At 36.3% G+C, this 24,971-nt stretch overlaps 1 protein-coding gene across 4 annotated transcripts in view; it reads left to right on the top strand.

Moving 5' to 3' along the window:
- GASK1B (golgi associated kinase 1B) overlaps window positions 1–24,049 on the top strand; it is a 43,833-nt gene extending 19,784 nt beyond the window's left edge. For all 4 annotated transcript variants that reach the window (XM_033134890.1, XM_033134891.1, XM_033134889.1 and 1 more), the window contains 2 exons: window positions 19,535–19,761; window positions 22,604–24,049. In XM_033134890.1, the coding sequence (XP_032990781.1) occupies window positions 19,535–19,761; window positions 22,604–22,811 (435 nt within the window). In that variant the 3' untranslated portion in view covers window positions 22,812–24,049. The remainder of the gene's footprint in view (window positions 1–19,534; window positions 19,762–22,603) is intronic.
- The last annotated feature ends 922 nt before the right edge of the window (window positions 24,050–24,971 follow it).

The raw sequence follows: 24,971 nt of genomic DNA, 5'->3' as shown, positions 1-24,971 counted from the left end.
TGAGTAGGTAAAGGTACTCACTGTGAGGCCAGATGTTTGGAGGAGTGGTCAGCATAGATGTTGATGTTCTGAGGATGATGACTAGGGGGAAGATGGAGAGGAAATCCATGGTAGTGAAGCCTGTGAGAAAGGAGTGATCTCGAGGTTTGTACCTGATGTGCACGAGCCGATCAACACTGAATGGAGGGCAAACCCTTTTAGTTGTCTCTAGTGACATTTATCTTTATTCTGGAATCTTAACTAATCTCAGCCTACACTCTGTCTTTATCGCTGAGGGAAGCTACAGCTATCATTCATCCAATGAAGATGTATTTATGCATCATCTGCTGTGCCTTATACTATACAAAACAACCACAGGGGTAGCAAAGTAGTGTAAGCTTGTATCCCTATTGCCCCACCTCCAGTTTGATTTTTCTTTTTTTTAAATATTTAGTTTGGAAAGTATGGTGTCTAAAACAAAAAGAGAGATTCATGCAAGAATGGCTGGCTGAAATAATATCAGTTTTTATTGTTGTGAGGTCAAAAGAGGGAGAACTCTTTGTCATAAAATAGATAGTGAAGGAGGAAGAGTTTGAGTATGATTGTAGGCGGCCAATGAAAGAGAGGATAGGAAAACACATGAGGAAGGACAAGGGATTGGCAATAGTCATGTGATATTTAGGGCATCCTAAATATCCCATTCGTCTGAAGCAGTTATTTAGGAGACTAGTGACTCTTTCTGCCTGTAAGAAGTATGGTAGAACATGGAAGAAGAGAACTGTTTTTGCAAGACGTATGCTTGCTGTGTAATTCTCTTTGTCCATTCCCCTGACTGAGCAAGAACAAATTCCAGCTGAGCCACTGTCTTCTGAAGGCACCGGCAGCTTTTACCATCATTGTGCCCATTGTCTGTGTCCTTGAGGATAAATCTGGGCACATGAAATCGTTATTATAAATTTTTAACAAGGATCACTATTTCAAATCCTTAAATAAATACCATTAATAATCTAACAATCATGTAACACTTGCTATATTCCAAGCACTGTTCTAAGCACTTGATACTAGGCACTAAGATATTAACGTATTTAATCTACATGTCAGCCCTATGAAATACATACTATTTTATTATTTCTATTTTAGAGATGAGGAAATCTAGGAAAAGAGAAATGAAGCACGTAACTTGGACAGAGTCACATAGCTGGTATGCAGTAGAACCTGGAGTTCAGGCTTAAGAGCCAAACTTCTGAACAATGCTTCCTTTCATTTTAAGGGGGAATGGCAGCATCATCGTTGAATTTTCCAAGTGAAAAATCTGGGTATCACCTAGATGCTTCGTGAGACATAGCCTCACATCCATACAGACCATATCCTTGATATCACCTAAGTCTAACTTTTAGGTATAGCTTGTATTCTTATTTTAGTTCAGGCTTTGTCATTCATCACCTGGAGGACTCCTTCCAATCCACTCTAGTTCTTCCATTATGAGCCAAGATCACCTTTGGCTTGCTATACTCGGCATCAGGCTGCTGCTACCTCTGTAGGAACTGCTTCTATTGGTAGGGGAGGTGGATTTTTTGTTTTCTTGCAGTCAACTCTCTTTCTCCTTCTGCCTGGGAAAGTAAAGGAGGTCTTTCTTGGTCTTGATAATTCATGAGGATGAGATCCCTGCAAGACTTTACTGGAACCTGTCCAAGTTATGATACTAAGATTGGCGTTCCTAATTTTGGCTCTGGCTAAAGCACTGAATCTAAAAGGCGGAAATTAATCCAATTGTTAAGAATTAATTTGGTTAGTATTTGCAAAAGTATATCAAGTAATGTATCTGAGAATGGAATCTGTGAGAATGGACTTACGTTCATTCACTTATCCAACATTTATTTACTTCCTACAGTGCAACAGACAAAGGGCTAATTTCCTTTAGATATTGCAGCATTTTACAATTTCACCAGTAAGATAAGAAAGTGTGAGTTTCCCTCTCTCTTGCCAACTTTGGGAGGTAGAAAACTAATGTTTTTACTGATTTTATGAAAGGTAATGGGGTCTTGTTTATATTTCTGATTCTTTCATAACGAGTGAGATTGAGGATATACATATTTTCAAATATTGATTATTTGCAGTTCATATCTGAATTGTATATTCAAATCATTGCCATTTTTTATTGCATTCATAACATTTACTTATTGATTTATAAAAACATTTTCTATACCATGAACATTTGCCTTTGTCAATCCTATATAGCTCAAATAATTTTTCTTGGTTGTTTTTCTTTTGACTTTGCTCATAGTAAAGTTTACTCCAAAAAAATTGTATGTTTTTAATAAGATCATCTCTTAATTGATCTTTTTACTTCCTATAATTAGCATCATACACTAATGATAGATATTTATTGAAAATGTTTACTGAACAAAAATACATAACAAGCTTAGGCCATTTTTCATGGGTACCCTAAAAAGATAGTTATCTTTTATATAATAATCCTTCTCATCAGTTTCACTGAAATTTTTATTTTAAAGTTGAATATATTCCTTATTTAAATGGTGTTTGAGAATGTGTTGGAGTATATTGAATGGAATTTGTGAATAATCTTAGAAAGGTTATGCTTCAAGCAAACTAAAATCACTTGTTTTATGATGCTATAGAAAGAGTGAGAGAATACAGAACACAGTTGTTAATTTTCTGTGCACAACATTCTTTTTGTGTCACCCTGTTAACGAATCTATATTCACAAAGCCTATGCTATTTTACTGGGTCTATAAAATGTGATAGAGACACAAGTAACCTTTTATTCGTGAAGCGTGGGGGTATGAACTTTGTAGACAAAAGTTCATTTCCATTAGGATGACAAAGAGTAGGATTCTAGAGAGTATTTGAGTTTCCAAGATTTGGTGAAATTTCTTTCCAAAGGTTATATAAAATAACAGAAGAAGATTTAGGATGTAGCAAATTTGCTTTTGACCTCAGAGACAGACTACACAAAGGTTTGCAACTCAGATTCTGGAGCCAGTCTGCGAAATTTGAATTGCAATTGCTGATACTAATTATTTTTTAACATTGAGAATTATGTAACCTCTCTCTGCATGAGATTCCTCATCTGTAAAATTAGGAATAATAATATTGTTTATGTAGAGGGCTATTGAGAGGACTTAATACTTTTATACACATAAAGGATTTAGAACGTACATGGTACATAATAGGTGGTCAGTATTATGGATTAATTGGGAAATTGATTATCTAGAAATAATAGTGGAAGTAAATATCAATATAAGAATTAAATATTTTATCACTGTTATCACTCATTAAAAGTCATTCCCAAATTATTTTATTTTTTCTACTCTTATGTACTTTCATACTTATAGACATTAACATATTAAATTTCAGTTATTTTTTATTAATCTGTCTTCTTTAATAAGCTGTGAATTTCTCAATGGCAGTCCCCATCTTACTCAACTTCATAACCTTTTAATTAGCAGCAGACTGGAGATGTCACAGTTACTCAGGACATTGCTTTTCTTGATCAATGAAAACTACCTTGTCATATTAAAATAGTAAATACAAAGTGTCAAATTAAAAATGTTAAAAGTGAAAGAAAGGAAGATATATTTGTAAATAAAGAAACAAAGTTTGTTAAAGGAAGAGAAGTGGAAGTTGAGACAATGAAAAATTAAATGAAGAGAAAATATTGAATATTTTTACTATTTAGTGGTATTGTTCCTGCACTTATATTTTTTTAAAAACAGCTATTTATTTGATGAGATATTAAGGAGTTTTTAAACAGAGGGGGACCGACAGAGATGCATCTTGGGAGATGTTTGCTTCCACCATCAACAAAATAAATTATACGTATTTCTTTTCACTTGGATTTGACAGATGTTTTTGGAGCTCTTCTCTGTTCCAGACACTCAGCAGGTTTAGTGCTGGTGATAAAAAGAGACCATCTCCCTGGCTTCAAGCATTATGCAATCTAATAGACTATAGACGAGACAGATAATCATAGCAGAATATATCAGGTGTCCTGATGGAGTCAAGGTTAACATTCTGTAGCCACAAATAGGGTGCTATTTGTTTTTATGGAATTAGAGGTATGATAATGCAGACTAAGTGTGCGACATTTAGTTTAGAAACTGAAGAACTTGCCGAAATAAGATGAGTATGAGAGATAGAAAGAGAGTTTTCAGAGAGGGATTCTAACAGGGCTGAACGTGGGAAGATGTTCAGAGTGGAGAAAATGATGCTTATGGAAACTAACTGTTCCATGAAGCTAGTTTTCTTGCTGATGACTGTGAGTAATCAGCGTATGTTCATGAATTCAACAAGCAAATATGAATTGGTATGCCTTGCCTTCTACAGTTGTCTCTCTTCAGTTACCTCTCCTAACTCGTAGCTGGCTTCTAATTATTTGATTACTGAATGTAATGAAATGGATTAATAGGTGTGAATCTTTGACCTATTCTCTTCCACTTTTTATTCCGTGTCATTTTTTCCTCTTAATGGTGTGATAATAGTAAAAGTAAACATTTCAATGAACTATAAACAACAGGAAATATTACTTTTCACTAAAAGATTTGTTTCTGCAGGAATATTCTATATGCTAGGCAAAGAAAGATTCCAACTATGGCCTCCATGATAGAGCACGAGGGTCTTTCGAGCATTCCTTTCTTTTATCCCTACTATTTAGGGATCAAGGGTCTTACCTCCGACTTTCAGAGGTCAGTGAGGACAAACACTCATGGGCAGGTACTCTGACGGAAAAAGGCATAGCAATTCAGGGTACTGGTCACAGGAATTTCAGAAAGTTTGGGTCAGTTTTATTGTTTTGTAGAATTAGCACATTGCCAATATAAATAGCCCTTAACCATGTATTATTGGTAAGTCCAAGCAAGCAAATTATATAGTTTCTTGTTCATTTGCTACCAAACAATGAAAGATGATGTAGTCAGATACTGTCTTGGATTCAAGTAACAAAGAAAGTCTGGGGTTAGCTTTGGGAATATTGGTTGGCATGCAGAATTGGCTGGGATTTAGGAAACAAAGATTGCCAAGGATCAGAGGATTTAGAGAACAATACATTCCTGCTTCTTATTGCTTGTTGAAAATCTTCAGAACTTCTTTTATGAAGAGAATCACAGTGGTTCACTGGATTACAGAGACTCACTAAGTAGAAGACATGCGGACAGTGTCATTCTAGGCATTATAAATGACAAACTCCAAAACTTCGCATGTATGGACCTGTGAAGCACTGAAATATGTCATGGTTACTATAGAGTTTTAATTGTATAAAATTAATTTGCCTTTTGTTATAAATGAAATTCAAAAGTCGGACTTTGACATAGTTTCTTCTATGTATATGTTCACACTTTGTCAATAGGAGAAATTCATTTTAGTGTTAGTGATGCTGCAATATAAGGCTTATCTTAGTTAAAAAGGCCTCAGAGATTTTCCAAATTATCTTGTGACACTACTTCTGAGTACTGCTTGCAATACGTGAGCAAACTGGCCAGAAGACTGGGTATTTATTGAGTACCTACAATGTCTTTATTGTTTTATATGTTTAGATGTGTAGAGACAGAAGAAAGGATATAAAAGAAGCATACAGATTTCCTAATTATGTGCAAATCATTGCTGAATTTATCTTTTCTATTTCCCTTTTAGTAATATTACTTCTTGCAAAAGAAATCTTTGAAGACTTCCATTTGATTTGAAATAAGTTTTAAATGCCTTAGTGCATTGAAAATGTATTACAGAATTGTACACTTGAAACCTTTGTAACTTTACTAACCATTGTCACCCCAATAAACTTTAATTAAAAAAAAGAAAATATATTATAGAAAAATTTAAACATATACAAAAGTAGATAGAATATTTATAATGAACCCTCTTGTGCCTGTCATCCAAATACAACAATTAACTCACGACCAATCCTATGTCATCTCTATTCCTATCTACTTACTATGCCCACTTTAATTTGAAGCAAATCCCAGGAAGCATATACTTCCATCTGTAAATATTTTGGTATGTTGAATCACTAGAAGATATTATAAAACACACAAGCACATTACCATTATCACACCCAAAAGAAAAATTAGCAATAATTCCAGTTAAATATCCAGTCAGTGGTCAAAATTTTAATTGTCTCATAAATATCTATCTATCTATCATCTATTATCATTATCATCATCTTTTTATCTGTCTCACAGTTTGTTTATTTGAATCAGGACTCAAAGCCTATACTTCGTGATTAGTTGGTATGTCTTTTAATCTGTAGACTCCACCTCTATCTCTTTTTCCCCTACGTTTTACTTGTTGAAGAGATCTGATCACCTGTTCTAGATTCTAAATTTAGCTAATCACATTTATGGTGCCTTTATCTGTCCTTCTGTCATCTATATACCATATACATTGGCATCAGGTCCAGATACTTTATCAGATTTAGATTTGTCTTCTCAAGGATTCTTTAATTCTGTTCCTCACTATCTAATGTATAGCCTGCGCATCCCTCAAAGCTCAGCTCTAACCAGATTAAGCTCCCTTTCTCCTCTGGACATCTAATATCATTTTTAAAAAAATTCCCCAAGTTTTTAGTACATTAAATGCATAGAGAAATGACAGAACATAGTGTTTATATAAAACAGACTTGGATTCGAATCCCCACTTCTTCAATAATTAGCTCTGTAATCTTGGGCAAATTCATAATCCGCCTGATATTTCTTTACTATTTAAATAAGAATGATTTTACTTCCCTTGGAGATTTTTTCTGAGAATAACATGAAATAATTTACATGAAGTGCTTATCACAGTACCTGGCCACTATGGTCTAAATGTCTGTATCCCACCAAATTTATAGGCTTACTCCTAATATATGAAGGTGAGAACATTAGGTGGGGCCTTTGGGAGGTGATTAGGTCATGAAGACAGCCCTGATGAGTGGGATTCGTGCCTTTATGAAAGAAGCCCAACAGAGCTCCTTTGTCCCTTCTACCATGTGAGGGCACAGCAAGAAGTCTACAACCCGGAAGAGGGACAACAAATTACCCAGTCTGTGGTGTTTTGTTACAGCATCTGAATGCACTAAGACACTGACAGATAGCAAGTACTCAATAGATCAGCACAGTTATCATCTAGAACCATCCCATTTGTAAAAATTTGAATTTATTGTATTTGTATGTGTGCTTATGATTTCCTGAACCGCCAAATACTGCGGGCCTTTGGTGGTAGGGAATCATATAAGTCTTTATTGAATTTTCTGCAGTGTAGAGCTGCTCATTGTAGCATTTGGTGCTGTAGGAAAACATAGGATCATGGAAAGCAGTTTCCATGGAGATGCCATTTAAGTCAGGGTGAGGTCAGGAGTTGCCGTTTTTGCATAGATGGATGGGGAACTGCAGAGAATACTTCCTTGTATGTTTGTTAACTGCAGTGCTCTCAGCTTACAGAATTAAGGAAGCTAGTTGGCATTTTATTTTCAGATTCTGTTCTTCACAATCTTCTTACCCTTCGTTGAGACATTAAAAATAAAGTCTCAAAGAGTAAAGAGTAACATAACAAGTATCATGTTTCCGCCCTCTAGAATTATTCTGTCAATATTCCTTTTTGCATATCTGCTTTCGGTATTTACTTCAGAGATATAAATAACATTAAAAATAAAGTCCCTTTTGACCATCTCTTCCTATGCTCTTCCAGCATTTTCTCCCCACAGGCTATCACACTCTTGAGCCAATTTAAAAATCATTTTACATGCACAATAAGTGGATGTTTGTGTTTTGTAAAATTTACATACTGTAAATGCAGTTGACTGCATGCATTTTTATATAACTTGTCATTCCTGTTTTTAACTATTACTCCTATTTTAACAATTAGAGAGGGGCAGGGTCTAGCCAGGCTGTGGTTTTATGATGCCAGTAATAGGGGTGTAGTGGGATGTGGATATTACGGGGAGTCTATTCCTGAGAACATAGGCCTGCAAGGCAGCAGCCAAGAAATTTTCCTTAGATTAGAACCAGATTCTTAATGTGACAAACACCGCAGAACATTTATTTTTTTTTCAGGGGGGGGGCACTGTAGCATCATATGAAAGACTTTGCTTGGCTTCATAGGTGTTTTATTTAAATGGTTTGCTTTATAACCATTTGTTCTATTTTTCCTGTTAGTATATCTTAGTACTTTTTATTTTACTTTACGAACAAGATTAGGAATTGTAAACATACAGGATACTGCTTATGGGATTTAATTAAATTCAACAAACCTCAATTGAGGGATTTCTGTATTCTATGCAGACAATTTTCCATCAGTGTGTGGACTTCAGTGATCATTTGAGATTTCGTGACTTGGTCCCTGAATCTGACACAATGTCATTTCCATGCCTGGGAATGATTGTCCTCTTATTTCTTAGTGTGATTCCTTCCAAGATGTCCTCTTGGTTGATCCACACAACCAATTCCACTTTGATTGTTCATGCGATAGATCCCATCGACACACAGTGGCTCCTTCAGTATTCTCTCTTCCAAAGAGAGTCTGACCTAGGAAATCTGTAATATCGTCCTTTGCAGAAATTGATCTGCCAGATTGGACTTTCTTCCAAAGAAGTTAAGCCTTCTCAAAATTTCGGGGGTGATTAGGAAACCAGCAGTAGAATTATATTGGTCTATACTTCAAAAGGCAAATAGTCTCACTATTTATGGCCCTTGAACGGAATGTGTTTATGCTGCTAAAAATGCTCTACAGGAATATGACAAGATGGAGAGAGTAAACACAAAGGCATTGACCTATGAGTCTTTCCTTTGAGCTTTGACGTAACTTCCCTGGAGGAGACCAGACTTTTAGAGACTACACACAGTCTCTCCTTTCACAGAATTTAAGCTCTGTATTTGATTTTTTTTTTTTAAATTTATTTTTAATTTATTGGGGTGACAATTGTTAGTAGAATTACATAGATTTCAGTTGTGCAATTCTGTATCACATCATCCATAAATCACACTGTGTGTTCACCACCCAGAGTCAGCTCCCCTTCCATCACCATACATTTGATCCCCCTCACCCTCATCCCCCACCCCCCAACACCCTTACGCTCTGGTAACCACCAAATTACGTTCCCCAGATTAATTTTCAAACCCCGTGGCCATCCTGTGGTCACCGACTGCCCTCCAATCCCCTCACCCTCCCCCCCACCCCCACCCCCCCCCGCCCATCTAGCAACCCTCAGTTTTTCCTCATTGTCTCCCAAACTGTTTCTGATTAGTTCATTCACTTATTCTTTTCTTTAGAATCCGCAAATAAGTGAGATCATATGGTACTTATCTTTCTCTGTCTGACTTATTTCACTTAACATAATGTTCTCTAGATCCATCCATGTTGTTGCAAATGGTAAGATTTCTTTCTTCTTTATGGCTGCATAATACTCCATTGTATAAATGTACCACAGTTTCTTAATCCAGTCATCTACCGATGGGCATTTTGGTTGTTTCCATGTCTTAGCTATTGTGTATAGTGCTGCAATAAACATAGGAGTGCATAGAGATTTTTGAATTGAAGTTCTGGATTTCTCCGGATAGATACCTAGGAGTGGAATTACTGGATCATAAGGTAGTTCCATTTTCAGAATTTTGAGATACCTCCATACTGTTTTCCATAGCGGCTGCACCAGTCTGCAATCCCACCAACAGTGCACAAGCGTTCCCTTTTCTCCACATCTGCGCCAGCACTTGTTGTTTGTTGATTTATTGATGATAGCCATTCTGACTGGGGTGAGGTGGTATCTCATTGTGGTTTTTATTTGCATTTCTCTGATGGTTAGTGAGGTTGAGCATTTCTTCATATGTCTGTTTGCCATCTGTATTTTCAGAAAAATGTCTCTTCAAGTCCTCTGCCCATTTTTTAATTGGATCGTTTGTTTTTTTGGAGTTGGGTTGAGTAAGTTTTCCATAGATTTGTGATATTAATCCCTTATCAGATATATCATTGGCAAATATCTTTTCCCATTCAGTAGGATCCCTTTTTGTTTTATTGATGGTTTCCTTTGCTGTGAAAAAACTTTTTAGTTTGATATAATCCCACATGTTTATTTTTTCTCTTACTTCCCTCGCGCGAGGGGATATATCAGTAAAAATCTTACTCCGGATAATGTCTGTGAAGTTTCTTCCTATATTTTCTTCTAGGTATTTTATGGTTTCAGATCTTACATTTAAGTCTTTAAGGCATTTTGAATTTATTTTTGTATATGGTGTAAGGAGGTGGTCCAGCTTCATTTTTTTGCATGTGTCTGTCCAGGTTTCCCAGCACCATTTATTGAATAGACTGTCTTTACCCCATCGTACTTTCTTGCTTCCATCAGACATCGTTTCTTGGCTACCTGGCTTCTACAACAAGACTGTGTTTCTTTGGATCCTGGCCCAGTTTAAGAGTTCTCTGTGTCTCAGAGCATAACCCTCCTGCTAAAGAGTGTACAGGTTCCTCAGATTTCTGCTTCCAAATTAAAAGCCTTTAGAATTTTATATATTCTTTTCACCTACGGTCTAGCATTTATTCTCAGAGATTTCCGGCATGGATTTGCCAAAGCTTTATTTGGTTCTAGGACATTGGTTGACAGTAGGTCTTTGCTCTTATATCATCTGAATCAAAAGGGGAACTATCTGGTCAAATAACTTATATTCGCAAACCTCATATTGCTGAGTGACAATCAACTGTGCATTTTGGGGTCAACTGTAATTTAATTATCAATCGAAAGTACAGCATATGTTGTTTACTTCTATGTCATTTTTTCTTATTTCAACCCTTGCCATGGAATTTTTAGCCTGTGCTGAAACTGATCATTGCATACTTCAGTCCTAAATCTTGTTATATACATAGCTGGGCTGGAGAGATCAGGGATTTGAGGAAGCCTGTATGATTTCATACATAACCTTTCGATATTCAAAAATTGTTTAATGTGTTGTTTCAGCTAGCATTTGGGATTGGCTTCCCCACTAATTCTATGCCATTGAACCACAGACAATTTGAAACTGACCTTGCCTGAGTTTGACTGAGGTTCAAACAGGAGGACTAACCATTGGACCTCTGAATAAATCTGCCAGGAAGCAAATTAGAAAGCCATGGAAAAGTTATTATGATAATATTTCTATTGGAACACCTGAGGGGGCAGGCAGATAATTCATCCGGCTCACATATATTTTTGTATGTAATTATTTTTAAAAGATTTATGGTTCATGTTGCCCAATGTAGTAGACTCAGAGAGGATTAAGCGAGAGCTGATTCATAAGGATTCTAGTAGTTCCATGCTCTTCCCAACTATATTCAAGTTGTTTATGGATACAGATAACTAAGAGATATTTAGAATTTTGAAAAGTTATTACTATTTATGGTCAAATTGAAGGGGACTGTTTGGGGCAATGGCTTTTTTGTGGCCCTTTCAGGGGGTTCAGAACTATTTCCATAATAATGTTGAGACAGGGCTTTATTTTATATCTATTTGCTAACCCACGGAGCATAGCAACAAATCCATTTTAAATGGGAAATTCTATAAGAACATGGAAAAATAATCTTTGAAAAAAGTTTAGTAACACAGAATTTATTTTCTATTTGTTCCATCTTTATTGAAGTATAATTAACAAACATGATTGTATATACTTGAAGTGTACAATGTGATGATTTGATATACCTTGTGAACTATTTACCACGATTAAGCTAATTAACAGATCTGTCACCTCACATAGTTACCTCTGTGTGTGTGTGTGTGTGTGTGTGTGTGTGTGTGTGTGTGTGTGTAGAGAATGCTTAAGAGCTGCTCTGTTAGAAAATTTCAAATATACAAAGCAGTTTTATTAACTAATGCCTGATCCTTAGAACTTATTCATCTTGTACCCTTTCTTTGACCAGCATCTCCCCATGTCCCCCAGCCCCTGGCAACCACCGTTCTGCTCTCAAGCAGTATTTCTTTTTAAATAACCAGAAAATAATTACTGTCAGAATCAATGAAATTTTTATAAAGGGAACTAATTTCCATAAAATAATATGAGTTTCAATAGCTTTTGGATACATTAGATTGTGTTAATCTTTGTTAAAGAAAAAAAAAGTATGACACTTGTTAAAATGGTTGGTAAGGCAGACTTGTTTGAGGACCATCACAATAGGTATAGGGGCGACTGCAATGGGATTTTACAGTGAGGGAGAGAGATTGGGCTCAACCCTGCACATATCATGTGCAAGTGCTATTTATAACAGAGTAGGGCTCAGTGAATTGAAAATCACTAAGAGGACACATCAGGGGTAAAGGGAGTTCTGGGTAAATTGGACTAATCAGGTTCTTGCTGAAGACAGGCCAGGGTCACTTGGGGGATGGTGGAAGATAAGGAACTTGATTAGACATTGAGAGTGATCAGATATCAAGGGGGGTGGGGGTGGGAGTGGGTTCTGGTTAAGCTGACTTAGCAGGGTGTTTGCTAAAACTAGATTTTATAAAGATGTGCACAGATAGGCCTAGGAGAAGGTTTAGGAACCTGACCAAAGTTTGGTCAAGCTAAGAATTTTTGTCACTATAATCAGAATTGTGTTTTAGTATAATCATTTAGTTTATCTTATATTTTTTTTATCAATTTCCTCATAATAAAATAACTATGTTATAGGAGAAGTTAAAATTGATAGAAATTCTATAAGAATATTAAAAATTAATATAAATCAATTCAAGCAAAGGAAAAGTTTTCAATGACAATATTCCCCGAGACGTAAATGTACACAATTTTAAGCTTATTTACAACCCTATTTAATGTTACATTGTTAAAAAGGATGTTTCATTTCATTGAAAGACAGCATTTAAACAATTTTACTTTTATTAAGGTTATTTTATTCCTGTGTTAAATTTATTTCCTTAATATAAATCCATTCTATAAATCAGAATTTCATGAAATGTAAAAATTATTGTTTTTCTTAGTCTGAGTGCTCTTTTTAAATCTTTATAGGAAAGTGGGTGTGCCACTGGCAGAGCTATTTTCATGCAGTTCTGCTTGTGCAAATTATAGAATGTGAATTCTTTCTCTAAAAATAGCCTGATGACTCTCAAGAATCTTTCTGTGCCAGAATGATGTTTGACTTCTGATACTTACTCAGGGGTGCTATATATGGAATCTAAACGTTGCATCCAGTGCTTGCTTAGGCAGCATATATGCTCAAGCATTGCATCTATAGCAATAGATTCAAATATATTGTAGCATTAACATGTTTTTACTTATACATAAAGAAAACTATTATGTTTTTACTTATGATTCAGGAACGTGGAAGAAACTAGAAATTATGTCTTGCATTGGTACACATTCATAGTTATTTTTAAAATAGTCAAATAACTATCAATGTGTACCGATTGATACCAAGAGTGTCAGTGATGTAGGGCAATGACTGTTATTTACAGAGGCAGAGACCCAAGGGAGCCTATGCCCATTGTTAGATGTATAAATTGCAAACTATTTTTACTCTTCTCTTCGTTCATCACCTGCTCTGCTAGTCACATTTGCATGCATACTAATTTAACAGGCACCTGTTACCATGGCAGCACAGAACAAAAATGAAATCTATTATTTTATGAGGTGAGAGTTCCCAAGTGATACAGGTGCAGGCTCGCGAAAACATTTTTGCTTTGTATCGCTCCCAAGGTAAGAGGCTGGGTCTGTATTAACAAATTCCATGGGGACTGTGGCATTTGTTTTCAGTTGCCTTCTCTGTGATCCTCTACCTTCACACGTTCACCAGATTACAGGGATCCAACTCTACTTCCGCTGATAACATGGCAACCGTGCACTGGCTTACACAGAGACAAATTCATGTCGACAAATTTTCCAATGTCGTTAGCTGATAAATTAGTCCATATGTTTCTGTGTTTCTCTTAACCTAGGGTAGGGCCGATAATGGCAACAATTCTCACTGTCTTTTTGACTTTTTGAAGTAAGGCAATTTCTGAAAATGTGACTTTTTTTCTCCATGCATTTTCTAAAAACAAATGAGATGGCCTATGAGACACTGGTATTCAAAGGAAACTTCCAGAAACTGCTAATTATAGAAAAATGTCCTAATGTTATTTCTGTCACATCTGCTTGTGCATTTATCAAATGCCTAATACATGTAAGGGGACTCTCTGTGGGATGTAAGAGATCATGGTCTGTGGTAAGTGAAACCAAACTCACATAAAGAAGCCAACCGAGAGCAAATGACAAGCAGAAGCCGTTCCATTGTTTGCTCCTTTCCTATTTTTTCCCAACTTCATTCACTACATGCTACTTTAAAAAGACCCATGTCTTAGTAAGCCACTAGTATTTTATTTGACTCTTTCCCAATAGAAGACAGTGTTTTGAAAGGGCTTTGTAAATAGCTAAATGCAAAGTGAATACCAACTTTGAGCAGAGTTCTTTCAATAATAAACATTTATTAAGTGCCTACTGTGTGCCAGGCTTTGGATGAGCTACTGTGTGAATTATCAGATTCCATTCATTATGTGTTTTGTTACATAATTTAAACCTGCTCTGTAAAAATGCAATTTATTTGTTAAAGGTGCAGTTTTTAAACAGTAAAAACAAATAGATGGTAAGAATCTTAAGATACAGATTTACCAAACCGGACACACACACACACATACACACACACACACACACACACACACATTCATGCCCTTAAAGAGGTGTAGAAAAATATATAGGGTTATGTAATTTAACTAAAAGAATTGAGAAAAATGTTTGGATAAAGGTCATTTCTAATCTGTGTTAAAAAGAACATCTTCATTTTGCTCTTTCTTCAGCTTCCAACTACACTCGGCCTTCGTTCCCTTCAGTTTTCATTCTTTTAACATTTAACCTGATGACCTACTCCCTTGCCTTGTACCTTTCTTCCAAATGTACATGAGAAAATGAGAGTGAAACTTGCAGACACATCCACTTTTGTTAACTTTTTCTTATAGGCATGATACTCTTACTTACCTTTTGCTCTGACCTCTGATGGCAGTTTCCTACTGTTTTACTTAATTAGCGATTAATTCAAAGATCCCAGCCAGTTCATACAGTCCACAGTAAGTGCAAAAATTGAAAGTAAGCATTAAGCACTTCGATAGCAATTTGGTAGAGTCATTTTGTCTATTGATCTAACTAAATATTGGTATTTTGTATTTTTAAAACTTCCATCCAGTAATAAATTATTTTTTAAATTGTTTTGTTTTAGCAAAGCAGTTGTCCACATAGATTGTGGGGCCAGGGGAGAGAAAAGATAAAAACACCTGATCACCACAGTTTGAGAAGCACTGATCTAATGTATTCTCAGTTTCTCTAAAGATGTTTTTTGATTTCCTACCTTCATGCCTTTGCCTATTTTTCAGTTAATACTGTCTGTTGCTTACTCCCCACTATAACAATCTCTCTATGAATTTTTCTTTTACACTTCTTCTGACTCTTACATGGAAGTTCTTTGTATTTCTGCTGAAATCTTATAACTAGTATTTATTGGAGGTGTACTGGCATGTAACATTCTATACAAATGCACGTGCTTTTCTGCAGTACCATCTTGGAGGCCGCACCTGAGAGCTAGGATCAGGATGGATAAGAGCATGGACTTGGAAGTCATAGACGTGTGGGTTAAAATCCTGAGTTCTGTCATTTATGAGCTGAGGGACCTGGGGCCAGTCAACTAGGCTTTTTATACCTCAGTTTCCTTACTTATCAAATGGGACTATTGGTTGTACCTATCTCTTCAGGTTGCTCTGAAGATGAAAAGAAATAGTACATATAAAGCATTAAGTGCACAGTTCCTGGCATGTACTAAACACTCAACAAGTGACTGCTATTATGAGTTTCATTACTAACATTAGCAGCCTTTTTAGACTATTTTTTATTGCCTTCGTTCAGGCATTGCCTGAAATTAATCATTTAGTCACATTGTTTTGAGGAAAAAGAAGAAGTGAAGAAACTTCCCCATGCTTTGACAGACCCACTTTCTGAAGACATAGCTAGAATGGGTGTTGTGCCAAAAAGTGGAAAGTCACTGGATATCTGATGGGCTTTGCAGAGCTCGTCAGGGAGTGCAGTGGAGGCCTCCATGTTTCTACATCGAGAGCATCACATGAGTCACTCATAAGATACTTTTTCCTACAGGCAAAACTAACACGACCAAAAGGAAAATGGAATAATAAAAAACAACTTTAGAAGAAGGCAATGATCCCCACCCACAAAAAATTTGGCTGGAACACCTGGATTTTTCCGAGTATAATTTTAGTTAGGTAAACATTGAAATGATGTATTTTTCCTAAAAGAGCAAAGAGTAATTTTATGGAACATAGTGGTTGACAGTAATCTTCAGATTCGGAAGATCAATTTTGCAAAAGATTTTCCTTGTTTTAAAGAATAAAATGTAAATTTGAACAAACTGAAATAATGATGCTCAATACTCACAATTGCTGAACTGCCAAAATTTACCCTCAAACAGTATTTTTGTAGGATAATATCTAAGAACATAGACACATAGATATGAACTACTGTGCTAACCATGCAGTAGTTAAATGATTTTTTTAATGTGTGCACTAAACAAGCATATTAAAACCATATTATAGATTCATAGTTATCTAGAATATGCTTTATTAGGCTTTAAAAAATAGATAAACTCTCTTAAAAGTAAGCAGAAATATATTCAGTATGTAACTAAATTAAATACCAAGCAAAATGGCACTGAATTTGAGGGAGTGGATTATGGTTTTTGTGGTCAGATTATTTCTGGTATATTGAATGTGAATTCAAAAGGAAGACTATAAACAAAATTATGAGAAGGGCCGGGGAACTAGATATAAGAGCTTTTTAAACCCTTTCTACACAAGAGCAATAACACAAAGACATAATCTACTATAGCTGGAGGATGGGAAAAACAAAGTAAAATCCAGATTTGAGGACTTTTAATCCATTTCTATGTCTGTAAGTGTGGACACACACACACACACACACACACACACACACACTCAGTACATGTGAACATACCAACCATGTACATGTGAGGATCTGAATAAAAGGAGTGGTAAACATTTTTCTGGAAAGGAGTTGAACACACACGCCCATTTTCAATAATAAGGTCTGTTAGATTTGAGTGGTGCAACAGTCTGTCAGGGAAGTGGTGAAATCATCACAGACTCTTGAGTGATTCAAAATTAGATCAGATGAAGCACTTTAAAAATACCCTGTAGGAAACAATCTAAAGTTGGGAAGGCAATAAAAAGATGACCTAAATTGGGCTTTCCCACCTCTAATTCTTAATGCTTTTCATGTAGTTTAAAAGTAGCAGAGTATAATACTTACAGAAGTACTGAAAATTAGGGCCTCAATTCTAAAGTGCTTATTGTTACGTCCAACATAACAGACCTTGGTGTTATAGTCAAAATTAAATAGGATTTGATTTTTCCTCATATGTAATGTTATTATAACTGATATAAACATATGATAATGATGATGCTGGAAAAATGCTAGAGAGATTCTTTAAGAATTATTAACTAATGTTTTTAAAACTCGGGAGATTGGATGAGAAGCAGCTTGTAGAAGAGTTATTTTTCATGTTCTCCCTGACACCTGATCTTGACTTAAATAATTGGTAATCAGATGCAATGTCTTCATATGATTTGATTTACCTTATATCCAAAGGCAGTCAAAGTACTATGTAAAATGAATGAAATTACATAGAAAAGGCTCAATAAATTTTTCTAATCATTTCTAATTTATGCCTTTTTCATTTAACCTACAGTGATTTGCTTGGGGCACTCTTGCTCAATTTCAGGAAACTCATTTATCCTCATGTCGAACAAATGTGCTGTAACCAGCAGTGGGATCTTCCTGTTGACTGGAATTAGCCTATGTGACCTTTTGGATAAACCACTGATTAGACGTATGTCCCCCTGGGTCAACTGGAATCAATCCTGACCAGCCTTCCCTATCTGTGGATTGTTTCTAGATCAATAGTGTGCCCTCTGAGCGGTCCAAATGCTTGGTTGTTCACTGACCACCCCTGCTCCATATGACTGATTTTGCATCAACTTCATAGGAAATTTGCTTATGCTAATTTACGTCTCATAATCTCTGCTACTCAAAGTATGCTATTTGATACTAAGTCCACTGACATGCAGAAGACAGAGAGGAAGTCATTTGCCCAGTTCTTCAAGTTGGTTGTGGTAGTGAGGCAAAATTAAATGACCACTTTCTTTTCCCCTGGAAGTGATGTGAGGAGGTGCGGGCCATCCATGGGCACCAGTTTCCTTGATGCCTCACCTACGGATAGGTGGTAGGAGATACTCAGTAAACTTCTGTTGGATGGATGAATAATGATCATTTCAAAGGAGGCTAGATTTTGGTACTACTCTTTCCGCATTCTTTTCTTCACACCTGGCCTCCTAGAATGGCCAACCCCCAGGATCTGTAAAAACACAGGAGGAGGAGAAAGGATGGGAATTTAGTGCCAAAAGAAGAATAATGACGTTCTGTGTCTAGCCATCTTTTGCATCATGAGCATATGCATAAGCTATATACCGGCCATAAGCTATTCAGTGTGACCTGTAATGGGGGAAAATCATGGCATTATGGAGACAGACACAACTGTGTCTACATCTTAACTTTGATACTAATATTTTACCCAAAGCAGATTATTTAACCCCTCTGAGGCTCAGCTTTCCTTCATTAAAATGGAGAAATTACCTTTTGCCTTGGAAGCTTGTTTTGAGGTAAATCACTTCATATTATGTGTATGTGCGTGTCTCAACAATTATAATAACAGCTTTCATTTCTTGAGTATCTACTAGATGCCTGAGAGTGGGATTTTCATTAATCTTCTTACTAACCATGCAAGGTGAATAGTATCATTCCTACTATATAGGTAATTAAACTGTGAATCAGTGACATAAAGGAATCTACACAAGGTCATAGAGCCAACAAGTGTGAGAGCAGAACTTGACTTTAAATTTATCTAATTTCTGAGCCAAGGCTTTAATTTACCCTGATCAATAAATAATATTTCTTTCATTGTCCCAAGGAAATGGAAATTACACAATTTTTTCCTTTTCTAATTTATCTTTGTTCATCCTCTTCTGTATGTTAGTAGCCCTATTCCCCATAATAAACCCTAATAGACCCAATAGTTTTGTCCAGTTGGGCCACTGAGATAACTCAGATTTTTTGTAACCCAATCCAAGGGAGAAAACAAGATAGAGCCTTCTGGACATGTAAAAGTACAGCCGTTTCTATCTTCTGTCATGAATAGAGTCAGAGATTTTTCTGGCTGTGCATCCACATGTGATGTCAGTGGGAACTTTGACTATTAAGGGTGGAGACACCAAACTAGGGTGATCTGCCTTTGGAGCTGTTAGCAGAAGCTGGAAATGCTTATAACCGTAGCTGAGTCAAAAGGATATGAACCTTGGACTTATCCTGAGAGTTGCCTTTAATGAAATGAAGCTGTTAGGTTCTGGCAAGTCAGCTATTTAGAAAATACCAGTTCTTTGGAACTCTTCTGACTTTCCCAAGTTTTGTTTTTACTCAGCATCTTGAATTTTGTTTTTGTTTTTCATTATCAGATTTATAATCGCTTGGATACCAATTGCTGTGGATTCAGACCTCAAAAGGAAGATGCCTGTGTACAGAATGGACTGAGGCTGAAATGTGATCACCAAGATTCTGTGGTTCTAGCCCACATTGTCCAGCGAAAGCATGACCCAAGACATTTGGTGTTTATCGACAACAAGGGTTTCTTTGACAGAAGTGAAGATAACTTAAACTTCAAATTGTTAAAAGGCATCCAAGAGTAAGTTTCACGATGGAGGATTTCAGATGTATATTAAATAATTAGTAAGGTTTTGAGAAACCTCACATCCTGTGTCTGATTGTTTTAACCCTTGAATTGCGGGTGTGGAATCTGGGAATGGAGGCGCAGAAAAGGGAAACAAAACCTAGCGGAACAGAACAAGGATGCATCCAGGGTGTTACTGTCTCCAGCCCATGCAACCTGCAAAGCTCCTGCTATGTTTCACATCCATCACGTTGCTTGGCCCTCACTGTGAAAAATCCATGTGGATTAGGTTGGAAGCATGCAGAAATCTCTCTAATAGGAACTGGCAGGACAGGGATAAGCAGGTGGCAGAGGCTCCGTTCTTTGGGCATGGCACAGGGAAACTAACTAGGCATGCAGATATTGGCATGGCAGGGTGTCCAAAGGCACAATAAACTCCAGTGGCTTTTATGAATGTGGTGGAACATTAGAGCCAATCTGCTGAGTAGAACACTGTACCAAAAGGTAGCAGCTGTTTAATTCAGGTAGGAGGGTTTTCGAACATTTGGAAATCCTACCAGTAGACATAGATTATGGAAAAAAGTATCTCAAACTTACATGTAATTGGAAATAAAGGAAACTAACACACTTAATAGTGGCAGGAACCCTGCTGTAGAATCGGAGCTGTTCAGCCTGCTATGGAGATTGAGGCTAGATTTCAGGGTCCACCTGTAGCCACTCTTCATGGTTTTCCCACCTTAGTCAGAAATCAGAGTGACCAAGAACTTGGGATATGTTTGAGACTTGAAAATGGAGAGGTGAATTTCTAAAATAGTTGACCAGCTGTGTGAAGCTAAGTGACTGCTGGAAAGCACATGAGCAAGTCTAAAATTGAGGGTAGAAGCCAGGTCTTCCAAATCCAAGTTCAGTGATTTTTCTGCAATAACTCATACTACGCATGCTGTTACTATTGCTCTTGTTAATAATCCTCTGAAGCATATTTCAATAGTCCTTCCTCGCACTGAGAATTAGGTAATGTAGGTTTTATGTACTTTCAACCCTAGAGATAGTACTGTGAGACTTTCATGAGCCCCAGTTTCATGAGTGTTTCCCATGTTTTGCCCTCACATCTCTTTGTGGATTGAAGGTAGAATATAAGGCAAATTGTCTCCTGGAAGTATCTAAATGAAGGAAATTTGACATGTAGGAAAATTGACACACCTAAGGTATCACTTACTGAGTTGATACTATGGGGCCTTCTTAAATCCCTAAATCTTCTCTTAGAATTAAGAGTCCTTGGAGAATGCAGTCTATCCATTTATATAAATATGAATACTGTTTTATTTATACTTTCAAAGATTTAACTTTAAATGCTTTATGAGGAGTAATGAGTTTAGTTAAATCTTCCTTGAATATGTAACTTACACACTGAAAAACAAAAATGAAGATTTTGCTAACCCAGATTTATGTATAGAATAATCCTATTAACCAATGTAATGCAAAGACCGGTAATTTTTTGATTTCTCTATGTGAAAACGATTCGCCAGGAAAAAGATCCACGGTTTTAAGAATTTCATCTCATACATTTTGCCACAGCTAAATTAGTTGAAAGGCCGTAGAATTTATAAATCATGGATTCCTAATACTTCAAAGAGCTAAAATGCTTAATTAACACTATGGCCACTACATCACATCCTGCATGTCTTCAGGAGCTCAGAGCATCCTATCAGCCTTCTTTATTTCCACACTTATTCACTCATTGAGCATGTCCAGCTGTGTGTCCTCTGGTTTTTCTGCAGCAGCAGAAGTGCAGGAGCACGTGGATGCCTTGCGTTCATGCGCCTGAGTGCCATGCCCCATTTGCTCCATTGAAATTTAGAAAAGGTACTTAGAAGGCTTGAAACTTCTGGCAAACTGCACTCTTCCAGCAAGTATGTGCTCTTGTTTTGGTTTTTCAGGAACAACTAATTTTACTTGAAAATTACTATGAAACCTCAATATTTTCACTGTGCTTTCATCAGCATTTTAATCACAGCTGGGGGAGGCCGAATTGGTGATTCAGAAAAACATTCCTAATGATTTTGAACCAGAACTTTTACTAAGATAATGTGTGTGCTAGACCCTGGCCTTTTTCTTCTTGTGTGAAGGGCAGGAAGCACATGCATTCTCTTAAGATAATTCTAAATTGGCCTCAGGTTTTCCAGAGAGATGGTTCATGGTGGAATGCCCTGGCTCTAACACTTGAGTTTTGCTAAATTTATTTGAAAACAATTTAGTATTTCAGTTCAATAAAATGCTCCCAGATCCTTAAAATTCCTGAAGTATTATCTGAATCAGGGGCAATTCTTTATTTAATTGGGCATTTTGGAATTATTCCTTTCTGTTTTTACTACACATATTTTGGATTCTTCCCCATGTAACTTCTACTCAGGAAGAGAACTTGCCTGAAATTGTCAGCATTTTGCTGAAGACTTTCTTGCATAAAACCCGACGTTGACACGTAGGAGAATACTATTCTACTTGACAGATTCAAGTGGTTTCCATGGGTGAAATGGAGTTTGAGATTGAGGAAAGTATTTTTGCCCATCCAACAGAATTCTCTTTTTAATTCTGTGCCTCTCTTTACCTACATATCATGGCCTGAGGTAAGATGTTAGCATGTCAATTTCTCAATGGTATAGAAAATTTAGTTCCCTTGAAATGTATTATTCTAGTATATTGTTATGATAAGTGTCTGCTTGACAGTGATCAAAACGTTTTGATTCTCAAGGTACTGTTTCATAGTGTGATTTATGCCAGATTAATGAAGGGCAGAGCAGTTGGGTAAGGTATAACATTTCCAAACAATTACTAAGAGTGAAATATTTTATCTTTTCAGGTTTCCCGAATCTGCAGTTTCTGTTTTGAAGAGCCAGCACTTACGGCAGAAACTCCTTCAGTCTCTGTTTCTTGATAAAGTTTATTGGGAAAGTCAAGGAGGTAGACAAGGAATTGAAAAGCTTATTGATGTAATAGAACAAAGAGCCCAAATCCTCCTCACCTACATCAGTGCACATGGAGCCAAAGTATTACCGATGAACGAATAACAAAGGGATCTTCTGGCTAGAGTACTAGATTTATTTATGTGTTTTTTTGTTTTTGAACTAAGTACACAAATCTCAAGTTCTTTTAGGAATGTGGCAGTGTAGATGAATATATAAAGGAAATAAATTGAACCAAGTATATGTGATGGGCCTGAGTGCTATAAGCAGACTTATAATGCTTTTAAAAAACATACTCCTTAAAAAATAATTTGTTTGTATTTTTCACTAATATCATGTCATGTGAGTCTCAGCATCTGTTGACAGAATAGTTGCAATTATTATTCCAGCTAACTTTGTTAAACCATTTGTCATGTTGTTTAGTAGAATGGTATAAACTGACTTCTTTAATAAATTATATTTTGTGCCATTTTCATGAGTCTGTCCAGATACTAACGGGCATGATTCTTGGCATTATTTGTTGCTGATTGTTAGCACACAGCAGTGCCAGCACTAACCCAGAGGCCAGTCTGCACTGGAAAACTGAGGCACACAGTCTGTAAGTACATCAGCACATGCAATAGTTCTAAATAGAAATGGTGAGTCATTTGCAAAGCTATCTGTATATATTTTACTGTAGCTGTAAATGACCAGGCATTTCTGTGATTCTGAGCAGTGAGAACCACATTTTCCATTCCTTTTTTAGACATTTATTTCATTGTCAGTGTCAGAAACTATCCACATCTCACAATTTATATGTTAGGTGATTTTGCTCTCTCAGTTTTGGTCCAATTTATGTCTAGTGGCTTAGAAATTAAACAATTTTAAGGCATGAAGTTACTTATTTGAAACTATACTTATCGAGTATCCTTTTAAAAATGGATGCCCTTTTTAAAAATATTGTTATTTTTACAAAGGATGAACTATAATTTCTGTATATTTCATTATTAATAGTGGGTTTCTTCAAATTTGTTCTGTGTGATTATATTTAAGCTGATTTCATTGCTATTTCCCAGATATTGACAATAGGGTCAGATACTGAGTGTGTTTAAGTATATTGTGTGGCTTATTCCAATGTGAGAAATATGAATAAAATAAATTAAAACCTGACTGATCAATTCTCCTCAAGGAAAGCAGCAAATTTGGATATTATTAAACGTCAGATAATTCTCCCCAGTTCCCTCTACCAACTTTTTAAATTAGGTGGAAGTATTTGGAGATAGAGTCTTCATGTGCTGGGGGCTCTTCATATTCTTAGACGATACCCATGTCGTCGTGTATGATGGATGTTCATATAGAGGTTTCCAAACTTGAACAAATCATCATTATCCTCTCACCCCCACACACCCCACCCTTTACTTAAAAACTAGTAGACTGAATTTTCCTTTCCCTGCAAATTGAAAAATACAATACATTAAAATTTAATTTAATGTTTTTAATAATAAGAACGTATCTATAGATTCTAATTTATACAAAAGAATAGGGGCAAAATGTCAAAATAACATGTTAAGTACAGGAGAAGATAGACTCAGGAGAGAGAGATCATTTGATCATCTAATTGTAACTTTTCTAGGCTCCCATTCAAGTACTACATTTTAGGACCCTTGTTTGCCAGGCTGACGTTTGGAGAGTTGGTCTTCCGACCTTTCCTCCTGTACAGCCCTGAGTGTCTCCCTCGGATCCCGTCTCTTCAGAGTACTCTTTGTCTCTCCTGAGTCTCCACTTTAACCTATGGTATTTGGGCTTTTTAAGATCGCTTTTTCTCTTCTTAATCATTATATTAATGAAAAATTGGCCTAAGGAAAGTTTGGGAACCCACGTTCTACTGTGAGGCACTGACTTGAGTAACTTGTGGTACAGTTGCCTTGCACCTTGTCTTATCAAGGAGGCATATGTGCATTGTAATATGCTTTTTACGGAATATACCATCTTCATCCAAATTGGTGACGTTGGTGGTGGGATTCCCGGCTTCTGAGAAGTGAGCTTTAATTTTGTGTCTCAAGCTACCTGCTTTTGGGCAGCATCGTCTTCCCATATGTGGGTCTGACTTTGTTTATTTGCCTTCAGTTTTTCCAAAATACTTAATATCAAACGAAAGTTTCAGGAACACATGTTAGTTTTAGTCACTTTTGCTTTTTAACAATGTATTTTGTTTTATAATCAGTGAATAATTCATGCTGTATTACTTTTGAATTAATGGATAGCTGAAGGCCAGGCTTTTAATTC

Source organism: Rhinolophus ferrumequinum, chromosome 18, assembly GCF_004115265.2.
Source record: "Rhinolophus ferrumequinum isolate MPI-CBG mRhiFer1 chromosome 18, mRhiFer1_v1.p, whole genome shotgun sequence".
Classification (NCBI taxonomy): Eukaryota; Metazoa; Chordata; class Mammalia; order Chiroptera; family Rhinolophidae; genus Rhinolophus; species Rhinolophus ferrumequinum.
Note: the sequence above shows the minus strand (reverse complement) of the source record. Positions and strands in the feature narration are given on the sequence as shown.